We start from the raw sequence: 17,299 nt of genomic DNA, 5'->3' as shown, positions 1-17,299 counted from the left end.
ACTGCATGCATGCCCAGGGGGCTGCCCCTCAGCCCCTGCCTATCTCTCACTCTCTCTAGGAGTCTAGGGTCTCGGTCTCTCCTCGGGGAGCGCCAAAGACGCAGCAGGAGAGAGATCTGGCTGCTGTTTCACTGTTTGCTTTTACTGAAGTTTGGGGACAGCAGTAGCAAGAGAGAGATGAAGCGATTATACTCAGAATTAAGATAAAAAAATAGTACCTCTAAGTATTCTTACGAATGTTCAACAGAGCGACTCAAAACAGAGTCAATACAAAAGGAACTGACAGAGAACATATGCGAGCCCTGAGATATATGTACACCAGATGATCACTAGTGGCGATTGTAACATGGCAGTAACAATGTTAAGCAGTATATAGAAACTTACCTCCAACACATTGTCCCCATCTAATTCCCCAGTGATTCAGACTCTATGATGATGAATCTGGTAACTATGCATGGTAACATTCAATATACCAGCAGCCTGATTGAAAGATCGGCGAAGCTACTAGAACCACCATGTTACCCCTGCAGGCAAGAGCCGCAAGAATGCAGTATCCAGCTTTATTTCGTCAGGAATCAGGCGAGGTGTACATACCACCGACAGCCTGTAACGTAGCATCCACCCTATACGCTTTTATTCTGTAACATGGACGTCTTTGGAGACACTATAGACAAGTAGTGCCATGATTACGTATACAAAAGTCCGGAGGCGAAGCCATACTTTATAGTTCACGTCATTTACAACTCATTTCGGCTTCTTTTGTTCATGTTCCGCGGCTTATTCGCTTTATTCGAAAACTGCTCCCCCACAACCAGTGGCCGGCCCCTTTCAGCCATGTTCCTCCGGTCTTGTAGCTAGACGCCTGCCTTCTTGGTCTCTCGGTTCATCATCTCTTCCATGCGTTTCTAGCCTGAGGCCGATTTCATGACTCAACCCAAGTTGCCCATGCAGATGTACTTGAGCTGCAGTTGCCCATGGAGTGCAGGCATGTCAGAGTTGCAGCAACACTTCAGAAATAACAACAAATGAGACCTGTGAGTTTACCAACCTCCAAGTATTCGTCGACGCCGTACTTCGATCCTTCTCTCCCAAGACCAGACTGCTTTACTCCGCCAAATGGTGCCACCTGAACATTTTAAGCCAGATTTAATATTGATGTACTAGCCACGAAATAGGCTATTATATACTACTACAACCATTCAAAAATGTATGTCATTTTATTTTTTCCCCCAAAATCAAACTTCTCTAACTTTACTTTGTGCATAGAAAAATGCACAGGCATCTGCAACATCAAACTAGTTTCATTAAATCCATCATGAAATGTATTGATACCACATCTATTTTGTATTGTAGATGGTAATATCTTTTTCTAATAAATTTGGTCAAAAGTTAGAGAAGTTTAGACTTAATACAGAACTAAATAACTCCCTGCATTTTAGAGAGGGGGGGGGAGTATCATTGGCTGTTTCTTACCTCTGTTGAAATAATCCCCTCGTTTACCCCAACTAAGCCGTATTCAAGAGATTCGGATACACGCCATGAACGAGGTATGCTCTTGGTAAATATGTATGCAGCTAAGCCTGTATATCCAGCACAATGGGGAAATGCTTGAGATCAGACATAACAATGGAGATAATCTACTTTGTAGACAATGATCCATATCTTCCATTGTTAGAGGTATGCACACAGTTCTCGGCATAATTCAGTTTTAAGACATCCAAAGATATTGCTGTGTGAAGAACATTTAAGTTATTCTGGGTCTTAACATCAAGAGAAAAACGCTATATAGCATATTACAGCTTCTATGGACAAGAAACAGACCCATGTTACTACATTGGATGCTGCCTAGCTCTATTATCATCTCCTTGCTAAAGCATGACGTGCAAATTATGCTAACATCTAATTTGTTCAGGATTATTAAACAATTGCTGCACGAGATATTGTCAATGAACCTGCGTTTGTATCGTTGGCCATATGGACTGCTTCTTCCTCAGTTTTGAATGGTATAAGGGGTGCAACTGGACCAAAAACTTCTTCTCTGAAATGAAAAAAGATGTTAACAACTTTGAAGTGTCAGACAGTTGCTCAATGTAAGACTATTTATTCGCACATGAAAGTAGAATATATGCACTATATCAAGGTTTGATTGAAATTGCTAAGGTCCAACTGTAAAGTTTACCTGAAAAGAAGCATATCATTGCTGACATTCCCTACTACAGTTGGCTCATAAAATGACATCCCCAGGCTGTGTCTTTTACCACCTAGCATGACATTTGCTCCCTACAAATAGATTAGAGGGTACTTCACATGCATTACAAAGAGAGGCAACAAAACACCAAAAACCATGTTTAAGGTCTCAATGAAGTAAGCGAGAACCAGATATTCCAACTTAAACCCACATATTAACCAATTCAGGTTGATCTGATCTCAGCCAAAAGAAATTCAAGAAACTGGTCTGTCCTGAGTGCAGAACTGCAGATAGACCAACACGTCCTAGAAGCAGGAAATCAGTCCAGTTCCTTTTTTTCCTTTTGTGAACCCTCCCATTGTGGAAGGGAAAATGCACATTCTTAGATGATTTGAGATTACCTTTGAAGTCGCGTCATTTATGAACTTCTCCACCTAGAGGGGGTGGAAATAGGCCAACAAATAATGAAATAAAGCATGAGTAATTGCTCACTTTAGGGATGGAGGAGGGAGGGCGGGAGACTAAGTAGTTGGAACATATTAGTGGCCAAAATATGCACCTTTTGAACAGCAGCTTCGTTAATCAGAGGACCCTGCATATGATAGGAACTGGAACTCCTAAGTCAAGGGTATATAGATGCAAGATGCAAAAGAAATATTTTACTAGGTATAAACAAAATAGAGAGCACAGCACATCAGGAAAAGTGCATGGCAACAGAAGAATATGAATGGTAGTTGATAAGTCCGTAATATACTAATATTAGGTGTTAAACAGCTCATAAACATTGAATGCAAAACACTGTTTATGCAATGAATGCAAGACATACAAAGTTGGAAAATAGTACTAGGTTATTTATCATGGTGATAATGGTAATTATTAGAATTTTATACCTGAGATGTACTCTCTTCTAGCCCATTCCCAACCTTCAAACTCTGAACAGCCTTGATGAATGCAGATGCAAACTTCTCGTAGATACCTATAGATGCAACATACAACCTTTTGATGGATTAAAAGAAGCCTTTGTAACATTCAAATCACATATATGATCAATATACCTTCTTGCACCAATATCCTGTTTGCACAAACACATGTCTGTCCACTGTTACGGAACTTGGCAGCAAGCTGCACACATATGGACTTGGTGAATATTGATTATATTAAAATACAATGGCAATGCAATACTTCAACAACAAAGCCAAACAAAGTATTATATACATAATGAACTGCATTTAAACTCTCTCAAGCTAAAAAGGATTATGTTTATTGTCTTATGGGTACCTACTTTTATCATCTAAAAGTGGAATGCATGTATTGCTTGTAGTTGTTTTAGCTTTTATTATTGTCTCATAAAAGCTATGTGGCCATGCATGCTATTTTCTGATGGATCTGAACTCTGACATGGTCCTCCTGGATTCGACGGTTGAAGCTTGGGTTCTATCTGCTCTTTAAGAAAAAAAGGATTTTTTTCTATATGCCATTGATCTACCCCGTAAAAAACCCATATCTTGTCAATGCCCCTATCCATAAAATTCAATATCTTTCATGCCATTGTTGTTGATAGTCTTAGGCCCCGTTTGGTTTGAGGTGACTAAAGTTTAGTCACTTTTAGTCCCTAAAGAAGCAAACATGGTGACTAAAGTGGGGTGACTAAACTTTAGTTCTTTAGTCACCAAGGGGTGATTAAAAGGGACTAAAGTAGGTTTTTTACCTTATTTGCCCTCTCCACTTTCTTTTTGCAGCAAACATCTACTAATTGTGACAGAACCTCCCAAGTCATTAGGCCCACCTACAGTTGTCCTTGTCCAACGGACCTCAGACAAACCTGCAGGTGCACCTGATCACTTGACAAGTTCGGTATCATTCCTTACCTTTCCCAAGAGTGTTTCACCCGTCACGCAGACATTACAATACATTGGAGGTACGAAAATGCGGAAGCAGTTACAATAACTTACTTTATTGAAAAGTAAGACAGAGTTATATAGTTACAGACCAGAACAGAATATATGAGTGCAGAGTATTATTATTACATAACCTGGGAGGCAAAAACTCCTCCCGAATAAACAGTAAAAAGTTTTTCTTAACGGAGGACTTTTCCTCCCGCAGCTTTAGTCTTGATTCTCTTCTTTTGTTACCACCAATAATGATGTTTTAGATCATGATACATCTTAGTGCTTACAGGATGAATAGAATAGCGACTAAGATGTGCTTCATCTAGAATTTGCTGGCGGATTTCATCATTCTTAGGCACAATTATGCGGTTTTTAAACCATACAACACCTCGATCATCTCTTCTGAAGCAGTTGGCTTTACCAGCCTCTATTTTCTTATGAATGTGTTTCATTCCCTCATCATTTCTTTGTGCGTCAATTATTCTTTGCAGGATGACTGACTCAAGCTTCAAGTGATTTGAAGTTCCATGCTGAATAATTCCCAGGTTTAGCTTTTCCATTTCTTGGCATAACGTAATGTCAGAAGTCTTCATGGTAAGACAATGACATAAAGCCTTACGACTTAACGCATCTGCCACTACATTAGCTTTGCCTGGGTGATAGTGAATCTCTAATTCATAATCCTTGATCAGCTCAAGTCATCTCTTTTGCCTCATATTAAGCTCTGACTGGGTAAAGATGTACTTCAAACTTTTATGATCTGTATAAATGTGACAGACATTCCCCAGCAGATAATGACGCCATACTTTTAGGGCATGAACCACAGCAGCTAACTTCAGGTCATGAGTTGGATAATGTTCTTTATGCCGGCGCAACTGCCTTAAAGCATAAGCTATCACTCGGCCTTCTTGCATTAGAACACAGCCGAAACCACTACCTGATGCGTCACAATACACATCAAAGGGTTTTTCAATGTCCGGTTGAGCCAATACCGGAGCAGTGGTCAATAATACTTTCAGCTGCTCAAAGGCTTCATTACATTTCGAAGACCAATTAAATTTGGTATCATTCTTCAATAAACTTGTGATTGGTTTCACAAGCTTGGAAAAATCTGGAATGAATCGGCGGTAGTAACCAGACAGTCCAAGGAAACTTCGGACTTGATGTACAGTGCTGGGGAATGTCTGTCACATTTATACAGATCATAAAAGTTTGAAGTACATCTTTACCCAGTCAGAGCTTAATATGAGAGGAGATGACTTGAGCTGATCAAGGATTATGAATTAGAGATTCACTATCACCCAGGCAAAGCTAATGTAGTGGCAGATGCGTTAAGTCGTAAGGCTTTCTATCATTGTCTTACCATGAAGACTTCTGACATTACGTTATGCCAAGAAATGGAAAAGCTAAACCTGGGAATGATTCAGCATGGAACTTCAAATCACTTGAAGCTTGAGTCGGTCATCCTGCAAAGAATAATTGACGCACAAAGAAATGATGAGGGAATGAAACACATTCATGAGAAAATAGAGGCCGGTAAAGCCAACTGCTTCATAAGAGATGATCGAGGTGTTGTATGGTTTAACAACCGCATAGTTGTGCCTAAGAATGATGAAATCCGTCAGCAAATTCTAGATGAAGCACATCTTAGTCGCTATTCTATTCATCCTGTAAGCACTAAGATGTATTGTCGGCGTTTCGATCCCGGGGGGTCCCTGGACTGACGAATAAATTGTCGCCGCGTGTCCCAGCCCAGATGGATCGGCGCGAGACGGAACACAAAGGGGGGAGAAACAGCAAAGGAGAAACCCGCGGCCTCCGTGTTGTCCTGCACCCAGGTCGGGTGCGCTTGCAGTAGGCGGTTACAAGCGTCCGCGAGGGAGAGAGAGAGACTGTCCGCCAGCCCGTTCTCCCGCGCGGCCAACCTTCCCGTACGAGAGCCCTGGACCTTCCTTTTATAGACGTAAGGAGAGGGCCCAGATGTACAATGGGGGGTGTAGCAATGCGCTAACGTGTCTAGCTGAGAGGAGCCAGAGCCCTAAGTACATGCCGTCGTGGCAGTCGGAGAGGTTTTGGCGCCCTGTTCATGTGATGTCGTGGCCGTCGGAGGAGTGCTTGAGCCCTGTGGAAGTACAGCTGTCGGGGCTGTCGGATCTTTGCTGACGTCTCCTTACTTCCGTAAGGGGCTGAGAGCCGTCGTCGTCATGGAGCACGCGGGGTGCCATCATTACTTGTTTACCGGGGTGAGCCAGATGGGACGCCGGTCTTGTTCCCCGTAGCCTGAGCTAGCTAGGGGTAGGGTAATGATGGCCCCCCTTGTGACGTGGTCGGTCCGAGCCCGAGGTCGGGCGAGGCGGAGGCTCCTCCGAGGTCGAGGCCGAGTCTGGGCCCGAGGGTCGGGCGAGGCGGAGACCGTCGTCCGAGGTCGAGGCTGAGTCCGAGCCCTGGGGTCGGGCGAGGTGGAGTCCGTCTTCCGAGGTCGAGGCTGAGCCCGAGCCCTGGGGTCGGGCGAGGCGGAGTCCGTCTTCCAAGGTCGAGGCTGAGCCCGAGCCCTGGGGTCGGGCGAGGCGGAGTCCGTCGTCCGGCGTCGAGGTTGAGCCCGAGCTCTAGGGTCGGGCGAGGCGGAGTCCGTCGTCCGGCGTCGAGGTTGAGCCCGAGCTCTGGGGTCGGGTGAGGCGGAGCTTCCTATGGCGCCCGAGGCTAGACTTAGCTGCTGTCAGCCTCACTCTGTCGAGTGGCACAGCAGTCGGAGCAGGGCAGGCGGCGCTATTTTTCTGTCAGTTCGGTCAGTGGAGCGGCGAAGTGACTGCGGTCACTTCGGCCCTGTCGACTGAGGAGCGCGCGTCAGGATAAGGTGTCAGTCGATCCTTGCATTAAATGCTCCTGCGATACGGTCGGTTGGCGTGGCGATCTGGCCAAGGTTGCTTCTCCGCGAAGCCTGCCCGAGCTGGGCCTCGGGCGAGTCGAAGGTGTGTCCGTTGCTTGAGGGGACCCTCGGGCGAGACATGAATCCTCCTGGGTCGGCTGCCTTTGCCCGAGGCTGGGCTCGGGCATGGCGAGATCGTGTCTCTTGAGTGGACGGAGCCTTGACCGAAATCGCGCCCATCAGGCCTTTGCAGCTTTGTGCTGATGGGGGTTACCAGCTGAGATTTAGGAGTCTTGGGGGTACCCCTAATTATGGTCCCCGACAGTAGCCCCTGAGCCTCGAAGGGAGTGTTAGTACTCGCTTGGAGTCTTTTGTCGCACTTTTTTGCAAGGGGACCGGCCTTTCTCGGTTGCATTTCATTCCGGTGGGTACGCGCGAGCGCACCCGCCGGGTGTAGCCCCCGAGGCCTCGGAGGAGTGTTTAACTCCTTCGAGGTCTTAATGCCTTTCGTGATGCTTCGGCCGGTCTGGTTGTTCCCTCATGCGAACTGGTCGTAGCCCGGGTGCATAGTCAGGTTCCAAGTTCTCGGGCTGGTATGTTGACGCTGTCAACGGTTTGGCCGGAGCCGGGTTTGCGAGAGCAGCCCCCGAGCCTCCGCACAGAGCGAGAGGACGGTCAAGGACAGACTCGGCTTTTTTCATACGCCCCTGCGTCGCCTTTCCGCAAGGAGGGGGGAAAGCGCCATGTTGCCCTCGGAGGGCGCCGAACATGATGTCTCCAGTGAGTTGCTAGCGGGTGATCCGAGTGGACGCTCGTGCCCCGTTCGATAAGGGTCGGCTAGTAGCCCAGAGGCGCGCTCCAAAAGTACCTGCAGGTGATTTGCCGGACCCGGTCCCGTTTGATAGGGTCCGAGGGCTCGATGCCTCCCTCTGATGGGATTCCGTTACAGAATCGCTCCTGCTGGTCTCGGAAATGTCCTAGGGTACCTCAGGAGCGTAGCCCGAGCCTCGGCCATGTATCGGACGTACCCAGAGTCATCCCTCGCTCTGCGTGCTCTGAGGCGGCTGTCGAACCCTTCGGGGGCCAGCCTACGAACCCCTGATCAGTAGTGGTCGCGGAGCCCGAGTGGTCTGAGACGGCTGTCGAACCCATCCGAGGGGCCAGCCTTCGAACCTCTGACCAGTGGTGGGCGCGGAGCCCGAGTGCTCTGAGGCGGCTGTCGAACCCTTCCGAGGGGCCAGCCTTCGAACCTCTGATCAGTAGGAGGGCTCGGGGCCCGAGTGCTCTGAGGCAGCTGTCGAACCCTTCCGAGGGGCCAGCCTTCGAACCTCTGATCAGTAGGGGGGCTCGGGGCCCGCTTCCTTCGCAGAGAAGGATCCCTTTCGGAGTATCCCCTTTCCCGGTCCCTGTAGCAAGAGAGAGAAAGGGGAAGAGAAAAAGGGATATGAATTTGAACGACGTGGCGTACCTTTTTGACGCGGTCATCATGGCGGAGGTGAAGCGTCGCCTGCTTTGCCTGCCAAAGGTGTCGTCTGTCCTGCCGCAGAGTTAATGCGACGGGACGAGTGGTTCGCGGGGCAGCCGTTGTGCGTGCGCGGGACGTTCGAGGAACGGAACACGAGCGCGTCGTCTTCACGCCGTGGGAGAGGGCTCTCTCGTTGTCCCAGGAGGGGACGTGAGCCTGCAGACGACTTGATCGCTGCTTCCGCCCGCCTGCCGCCGCCATTACTGTCGGCCCACTTTTGGCCATATTGACCGTCGCGCCTTCTCCCGCGGCTGACTGACCCGTGATCGATGTGCTCGGTTGGCACTGTTGGGCCATGCGCAGGGTCGCCTCGAGTCGCGGCACTGGTTCCGCAGTCGAGAAGGCGCGGTACTGGCGCAAGTGGCGGTGCAGCTTCTCGCACGTAGTAACCGGCGCGTCGGTTACATGACGTATGGGCCTGGGCCCCCATGCTGGACGCGTCGGAGTCGAAAGGGTGCGCCCCCTTGGTACGGTTGCATGCCGCCTGCATGGCGGTCCGCCCTTTCACCCGCTGGTCTGGGCGAAAGTGGAGGAGTGCTTGTAACCGCTGGGCAGTTACGCGCACCGCGCGCAGCGGTTTGGCTTCTTCTGCCCTAGGCCAGCTTGCATGACGCGTGGGACCCAGCCCCCGTGTCGTAGGGGGAGGACCTTGGAGCGTGTTGGTGAAGACTCAGTCCGCGACGGCTGAGGACGCAAGTGGGGAGAGTCGCCTTTAAAAGGAGGGTGACCCCCTTGGATAGCAACCATGTCTTCGCACTCCCTTCATGCATCGCGTCCTTCCACCTTCCGAGCCCCCGGATGGGGAGCGCTCGCGGTTCTTCCGTCTTGTCGTCGTTGGAGGAACGCAACTTCGCGGAAGTTGGTACCTTTCAGCCATCGCTCGGTTTCAAGGATTTTCATCAGGCAGCCCGGCTGCATCCCCTCGTCGGTGGTCACCCAAGACGGTGACCACCAGTTTGATGGTGGGGAGAAGCGAGCCGGGCTGCGACCTCTGTCCCGCCCTCAGCTTCAAGGATCTTCATCATCCTTGCTGGGGCGGAGGTAGGGCTGAGCCGAAGCTCTACCTCCCGCACGGGTTCATGGGTCACCCTCTCCTTCAGCATTCAGGGGAGAGGGCGCTCACCGGCCTAGCGGAAGGGGCGGACTCCGACAACGCGGGGCTGGTCGGTCGCGAGCGTCGTCAGCTTCAGCGCGTAGATGATGTTGAGGTTGCTGCCTCCGTCCATGAGGACCTTGGTAAGCCTAATGTTGCCGATGACGAGATCGACAACGAGCGGGTACTTCCCTGGGCTCGGCACGCGGTCGGGGTGGTCGCCCTGGTCGAAGGTGATGGGCTTGTCGGACCAGTCTAGATAGACTGGAGCCGCCACCTTTACCGAGCAGACCTCCCGGCGCTCTTGCTTGCGGTGCCGAGCCGAGGCGTTCGCCACTCGCCCACCGTAGATCATGAAGCAGTCGTGGACCTCGAGGAACTCCTCTGCCTTGTGATCCTCCTTCTTGTCGTTGTTGTGGGCTCGGCCACCTTCCGCCGGTGGCCCGGTCCTATGGAAGTAGCGCCGAAGCATGACGCACTCATCAAGGGTGTGCTTGACGGGACCCTGATGATAGGGGCACGACTCCTTGAGCATCTTGTCGAACAGGTTGGCACCTCCGGGAGGCTTCCGAGGGTTCCTGTGCTCGGCGGCGGCGACAAGGTCTGCGTCGGCGGCGTCGCGTTTCGCTTGCGACGTCTTCTTGCCCTTCTTCCTCGCGCCGCGCTGAGCGGACGCCTCGGGGATGTCTTCCGGCTGGCGCCCCTGAGGCTGCTTGTCCTTCAGGAAGATGGCCTCGACCGCCTCCTGACCAGAGGCGAACTTGGTGTCGATGTCCATCAGCTCGCTCGCCCAGGTGGGAGTCTTGCGACCCAGCTTGCTCACCAGGTCACGGCAAGTGGTGCCGGCGAGGAACGCACCGATGACATCCGAGTCGGTGATGTTGGGCAGTTCGGTGCGCTGCTTCGAAAATCGCCGGATGTAGTCCCTCAGGGACTCTCCCGGCTGCTGGCGGCAGCTTCGGAGATCCAGGAGTTCCCAGGGCGCACGTATGTGCCCTGGAAGTTGCCGGCGAAGGCTTTGACCAAGTCGTCCCAGTTGGAGATCTGCGCAGGAGGCAGATGCTCCAGCCAGGCTCGAGCGGCGTCGGAGAGGAACAGGGGAAGGTTGCGGATGATGAGGTTGTCATCGTCCGTTCCACCCAGCTGGCAGGCCAGCCGGTAGTCCGCGAGCCACAGTTCCGGCTTCGACTCCCCCGAGTACTTGGTGATAGTAGTCGGGGTTCGGAACCGGGTCGGGAACGGCGCCCGTCGTATGGCCCGGCTGAAAGCTCGCGGACCGGGTGAAAGGGAAATGTGCCCTTGGGCCATTTCTAAGTGTTTTGGTGATTTAGTGTCCAACACAAGTGCCTAAGTGTCAAATGGTGGACAAAGTACAAATCAAGTATAAAGGTATGTTTCTCAGACTTAGTACATTGTTTTAGAGACTAATGTATTGTGTCTAAGTGCTGGAAACAGGAGAAAACAAATTGGAAAGAGATAGCTTTGTTTCAGCCAAAGCCAGCTCTGTCTGGGTGCACCGGACTGTCCGGTGGTGCACCGGACAGTGTCCGGTGTGCCAGGCTGGCTCAGGCGAACTTGCTGCTCTCGGGAAGGAATTAACGGCGTACGGCTATAATTCACCGGACTGTCCGGTGAGCCAACGGTCGGCCGGGCCAACGGTCGGCTGCGCGATCTGCGCGAGACACGTGGCCGAGCCAACGGTCAGGAGGGGGCACCGGACTGTCCGGTGTGCACCGGACAGTGTCCGGTGCGCCAACGGCTCCAAGGCTGCCAACGGTCGGCTTCGCCAAATAAGGAAGGAAATCCGCACCGGACAGTGTCCGGTGGTGCACCAGACTGTCCGGTGCGCCAGGCGACAGAAGGCAAGAATTGCCTTCCCGGATTGCTCTCAACGGCTCCTAGCTGCCTTGGGGCTATAAAAGGGTCCCCTAGGCGCATGGAGGAGAATACCAAGCATTCCTTGAGCACTCTTGATCACTCACACTCCATTCTTGCGCACTTGTTCGGCATTATTGCGCACTTGTTCGACATTATTGCGCACTTGTTCGACATTCTAGTGATTTGAGCTCCGTTCTAGTGTGCTAGTTTTTTGAGCTTAAGTCTGGGTCTTGTGTGTGCGTATTTGCTGTGATCTTTGTGTCTTGTGTGAGTTGCTAATCCCTCCCTTACTTCGTGCTTCTTTGTGAACATTTTTGTAAGGCCGAGAGACTCCAAGTTGTGGAGATTCCTCGCGAACGGGATATAGAAAAGAAAAGCAAACACCGTGGTATTCAAGTGGGTCTTTGGACCGCTTGAGAGGGGTTGATTACAACCCTCGTCCGTTGGGACGCCACAACGTGGAAGTAGGCAAGTGTTGTACTTGGCCGAACCACGGGATAAACCACTGTGTCTACCTGTGTTGATTCTCTTGTGGTTATTGTGTTTCGCTAAGACTCTTCTCTAGCCACTTGGCAATACTGTGCTAACGCTTAACCAAGTTTTTGTGGCATTAAGTTCAAGTTCTACAGGATCACCTATTCACCCCCCCCCCTCTAGGTGCTCTCAATTGGTATCAGAGCTGTTCTCTTCAAGAAAGGGACTAACCGCCCGAAGAGATGGATCCTAAGGGGAAGGGAATCGTGATCAATGATAAGGAGAAGGAGTCCTTCGTCAACGAGCCGAAGGATGACAAGCCTACCGACTCGGGCTCGGGCCACAAACGAAAGGATGGGAAGAAGAAGAAGACAAGGCGCATCAAGGAGATCGTCTACTACGACGACAGCGACGAGTCCACTTCTTCCCAAAAGGACAACGACGACAACGACTACGAGAGAAGGAAACCGGTTAATTCGAACTTTTTGTTTTGACTACTCTCGTATTCCGCAAAGTACAAATGCTCATTTGCTCTCCATTCCACTTGGCAAACCTCCTCACTTTGATGGAGAGGACTACGGATTTTGGAGCCACAAAATGCGTAGTCACCTGTTCTCTCTCCATCCGAGCATATAGGAGATTGTGGAAAGTAGAATGAAATTTGATAGCTCGGATAGTCCTATGTTTATCAATGAACAGATTCATAGAAATGCACAAGCTACTACTGTGTTGTTAGCCTCTTTGTGCAGGGACGAGTATCATAAGGTGAGCGGCTTGGACAATGCCAAGCAGATCTGGGACACTCTCAAGATCTCACATGAGGGGAACGACGTCACCTTACTCACCAAAATGGAGTTGGTGGAGGGCGAGCTTGGAAGATTCGCAATGATCAGGGGAGAGGAGCCAACCCAAACATACAACCGGCTCAAGACCCTCATCAACAAGATAAGAAGCTACGGAAGCACACGATGGACGGACCACGACGTCGTTCGTCTAATGCTAAGGTCCTTTACTGTACTTGATCCACATTTGGTGAACAATATCCGTGACAATCCTAGGTACACCAAGATGTCGCCCGAAGAAGTTCTTGGAAAATTTGTAAGCGGGCGAATGATGATCAAGGAGGCGAGATATGTCGACGACGCGTTGAACGGTCCAATCCATGAGCCTCAACCCATTGCTCTCAAGGCAACAAGGAGCAAGGAGGCGCTACCTAGCAAGGTGGCGCAAGTCGAGGCGGCTGGGCTCAATGATAAAGAGATGGCCCTCATCATCAAACGCTTCAAGACGGCGCTAAAGGGTCGCAAGGGGCAGCCAAGCAAGACCAAGACAAAGGGGAAGCGCTCATGCTTCAAATGTGGTAAGGTTGGTCATTTTATTGCTAACTGTCCCGACAATGATAGTGACCAGGAACAAGGGAACAAGAGGGAGAAGAAGAACTATAAGAAGGCAAAAGGCGAGGCACATCTTGGCAAGGAGTGGGACTCGGATTGTTCGTCGTCCGACTCCGACAACGAAGGACTCGCCGCCACTGCCTTCAACAAGTCATCCCTCTTCCCCAACGAGCATCACACTTGCCTCATGGCAAGGGAAAAGAAGGTAAGCGCTCGTAACACTAGTACTTATGCTTCTTCAAGTGAGAATGAGTCTAGTGATGATGATGAAATAGATTATTCATGTTTATTCAAGGGTCTAGATAGAACCAAGGTGGATAAAATAAATGAATTGATTGATGCTTTGAATGATAAAGATAGGTTGCTAGAAAAGCAAGAGGATCTCTTATATGATGAACATGATAAGTTTGTAGAAACTCAAAAATCCCTTGCTTTAGAAATAAAGAGGAATGAAATGCTTTCTTGTGAATTGTCTACATGCCATGACTCTATCTCTAGTTTAAAAAGCATAAACGATGACTTGAATGCTAAGTTAGAAATAGCTAATAAATCAACATCTTGTGTAGAACATGTTGCGGTTTGCACTAGGTGTAAAGATTTTAATGTTGATGCTTGTAGTGAACATTTAGTTTCAATTTCTAAATTGAATGATGAAGTGGCTAGTCTTAATGCCCAACTTAAGACTAGCAAAAGCGAATTTGATAAGTTAAAATTTGCAAGGGATGCCTACACGATTGGTAGACACCCCTCAATTAAGGATGGACTAGGTTTCAAGAGGGAAGCCAAAAACTTAACAAGTCATAAGGCTCCTATCCCCGCCAAGGAGAAGGCCCCTATGGCTAATAGTGCCAAAAAGGATCATGCCTTTATGTATCATGATAGGAGACATTCTAGTAATGCAAATAGAAGTTATGATGCTTTTGATTCACATGCTTATGATTCATATGCTATGTTTGCTTCTAGTTCTTCATATATGCATGGTAGAAATTTAGCTAGGAGAAGTGCTATTAATCACATGCCTAGGAGAAATATTGTTAATGTTCCTAGGAAAGTTAATGAACCTTGTACAATATATCATGCTTTAAATGCTTCCTTTGCTATTTATATAAAGGATAGGAAGATAGTTGCTAGAAAATTAGGGGCAAAATGCAAGGGAGACAAAACTTGCATTTGGGTCCCTAAGGATATTTGTGCTAACCTTGTAGGACCCAACATGAGTTGGGTACCTAAGACCGAAGCCTAAATTTGCCTTGCAGGTTTATGCATCCGGGGGTTCAAGCTGGATTATCGACAGCGGATGCACAAACCATATGACGGGGGAGAAGAAGATGTTCACCTCCTACGTCAAAAACAAGGATTCCCAAGACTCAATAATATTCGGTGATGGGAATCAAGGCAAGGTAAAAGGGTTAGGTAAAATTGCTATTTCATCCGAGCACTCTATATCTAATATAATTTGTTATCTGTTAGTCAATTATGCAATATGGGATATAATTGTCTATTCACAAATGTAGATGTGTCTGTCTTTAGAAGAAGTGATGGTTCACTAGCTTTTAAGGGTGTATTAGACGGCAAACTTTACTTAGTTGATTTTGCAAAAGAGTAGGCCGGTCTAGATGCATGCTTAATTGCTAAGACTAGCATGGGCTGGCTGTGGCATCGCCGCTTAGCACATGTGGGGATGAAGAACCTTCACAAGCTTCTAAAGGGAGAACACGTGATAGGTTTAACTAATGTTACCTTCGAAAAAGATAGACCTTGTGCAGCTTGTCAAGCAGGTAAACAAGTGGGAGGAGCGCATCACAGCAAGAATGTGATGACCACATCAAGACCCCTGGAGCTGCTACATATGGACCTCTTCGGACCCGTCGCCTATCTAAGCATAGGAGGAAGTAAGTATGGTTTAGTTATTGTTGATGACTTTTCCCGCTTCACTTGGGTATTCTTTTTGCAGGATAAATTTGAAACCCAAGGGACCCTCAAGCGCTTTCTAAGGAGAGCTCAAAACGAGTTTGAGCTCAAGGTGAAAAAGATAAGGAGCGACAATGGGTCCGAGTTCAAGAACCTTCAAGTGGAGGAGTACCTTGAGGAGGAAGGGATCAAGCACGAGTTCTCCGCTCCCTACACACCACAGCAAAATGGTGTGGTAGAGAGGAAGAACAGGACGCTTATAGACATGGCAAGGACGATGCTTGGAGAGTTCAAGACCCCCGAGCGCTTTTGGTCGGAATCCGTGAACACGGCTTGCCACGCCATCAACAGGGTCTTCCTTCATCGCCTCCTTAAGAAGACGTCATATGAGCTACTAACCGGTAACAAACCCAATGTTTCGTATTTTCGAGTTTTTGGGAGTAAATGCTACATTCTAGTGAAGAAGGGTAGGAATTCCAAATTTGCTCCCAAAGCCGTAGAAGGGTTTTTGTTAGGTTATGACTCAAATACAAAGGCGTATAGAGTCTTCAACAAATCATCGGGTTTGGTTGAAGTCTCTAGCGACATTGTATTTGATGAGACTAATGGCTCTCCAAGAGAGCAAGTTGTTGATTTTGATGATGTAGATGAAGAAGAAGTTCCAACGACCGCAATACGCACCATGGCGATTGGAGATGTGCGGCCACAGGAACAAGATCAACCTTCTTCCTCAACAACGGTGCAACCCCCAACTCAAGATGATGAACAGGAGGCGTGTGATCAAGGGGGAGCACAAGATGATCATGTAATAGAGGAAGAAGCACAACCGGCACCTCCAACCCAAGTTCGAGCAATGATTCAAAGGGATCATCCCGTCGACCAAATTTTGGGTGATATTAGCAAGGGAGTAACTACTCGATCTCGATTAGTTAATTTTTGTGAGCATTACTCCTTTGTCTCTTCTATTGAGCCTTTCAGGGTAGAAGAGGCATTGCTAGATCCGGACTGGGTGTTGGCCATGCAGGAGGAGCTCAACAACTTCAAAAGAAATGAAGTTTGGACACTGGTGCCTCGTCCCAAGCAAAATGTTGTGGGAACCAAGTGGGTGTTCCGCAACAAACAAGACGAGCACGGGGTGGTGACAAGGAACAAGGCACGACTTGTGGCAAAAGGTTATGCCCAAGTCGCAGGTTTGGACTTTGAGGAGACTTTTGCTCCTGTGGCTAGGCTAGAGTCCATTCGTATCTTGCTAGCATATGCCGCTCACCATTCCTTCAGGTTGTTCCAAATGGATGTGAAGAGCGCTTTCCTCAACGGGCCAATCAAGGAGGAGGTGTACGTGGAGCAACCCCTGGCTTCGAGGATGAACGGTACCCCGACCACGTGTGTAAGCTCTCTAAGGCGCTCTATGGACTTAAGCAAGCCCAAGAGAATGGTATGAATGCCTTAGAGACTTTTTAATTGCTAATGCTTTCAAGGTTGGGAAAGCCGATCCAACTCTTTTTACTAAGACTTGTGATGGTGATCTTTTTGTGTGCCAAATTTATGTTGATGACATAATATTTGGTTCTACTAACCAAAAGTCTTGTGAAGAGTTTAGCAGGGTGATGACTCAGAAATTCGAGATGTCGATGATGGGCGAGTTAAGCTACTTCCTTGGGTTCCAAGTGAGGCAACTCAAGGATGGAACCTTCATCTCTCAAACCAAGTACACGCAAGACTTGATCAAGCGGTTTGGGATGAAGGACGCCAAGCCCGCAAAGACTCCGATGGAAACTGACGGACACACCGACCTCAACAAAGGAGGTAAGTCCGTTGATCAAAAAGCATACCAGTCTATGATAGGGTCTTTACTTTATTTATGTGATAGTAGACCAGATATCATGCTTAGCGTATGCATGTGTGCTAGATTTCAATCTGATCCAAGGGAGTGTCACTCAGTGGCTGTGAAGCGAATTCTTAGATATTTAGTCGCTACGCCTTGTTTCGGGATCTGGTATCCAAAGGGGTCTACCTTTGACTTGATTGGATATTCAGATTCCGACTATGCTGGATGTAAGGTCGATAGGAAGAGTACATCG

At 48.8% G+C, this 17,299-nt stretch overlaps 1 protein-coding gene across 3 annotated transcripts in view; it reads right to left on the bottom strand.

Annotated features, from left to right (window-relative positions):
• Positions 1–505: 505 nt before the first annotated feature.
• Positions 506–17,299, bottom strand: part of LOC100280779 (succinate semialdehyde dehydrogenase) — a 36,379-nt gene continuing 19,585 nt past the window's right edge. The window contains exons 12-20 of one of the 3 annotated variants that reach the window (XM_008645356.3): positions 3,244–3,310; positions 3,079–3,164; positions 2,748–2,780; positions 2,590–2,622; positions 2,180–2,280; positions 1,953–2,038; positions 1,474–1,580; positions 1,049–1,126; positions 506–962 (exon numbers count right to left, since the gene is read on the bottom strand). In XM_008645356.3, the coding sequence (XP_008643578.1) occupies positions 930–962; positions 1,049–1,126; positions 1,474–1,580; positions 1,953–2,038; positions 2,180–2,280; positions 2,590–2,622; positions 2,748–2,780; positions 3,079–3,164; positions 3,244–3,310 (624 nt within the window). In that variant the 3' untranslated portion in view covers positions 506–929. The remainder of the gene's footprint in view (positions 963–1,048; positions 1,127–1,473; positions 1,581–1,952; positions 2,039–2,179; positions 2,281–2,589; positions 2,623–2,747; positions 2,781–3,078; positions 3,165–3,243; positions 3,311–17,299) is intronic. The other 2 variants (NM_001153701.1, XM_008645357.3) reach the window with 2 other exon arrangements.

Source organism: Zea mays, chromosome 5 (assembly GCF_902167145.1).
Source record: "Zea mays cultivar B73 chromosome 5, Zm-B73-REFERENCE-NAM-5.0, whole genome shotgun sequence".
NCBI lineage: Eukaryota > Viridiplantae > Streptophyta > Magnoliopsida > Poales > Poaceae > Zea > Zea mays.
This window is presented reverse-complemented; position numbering and strand designations above follow the sequence as displayed.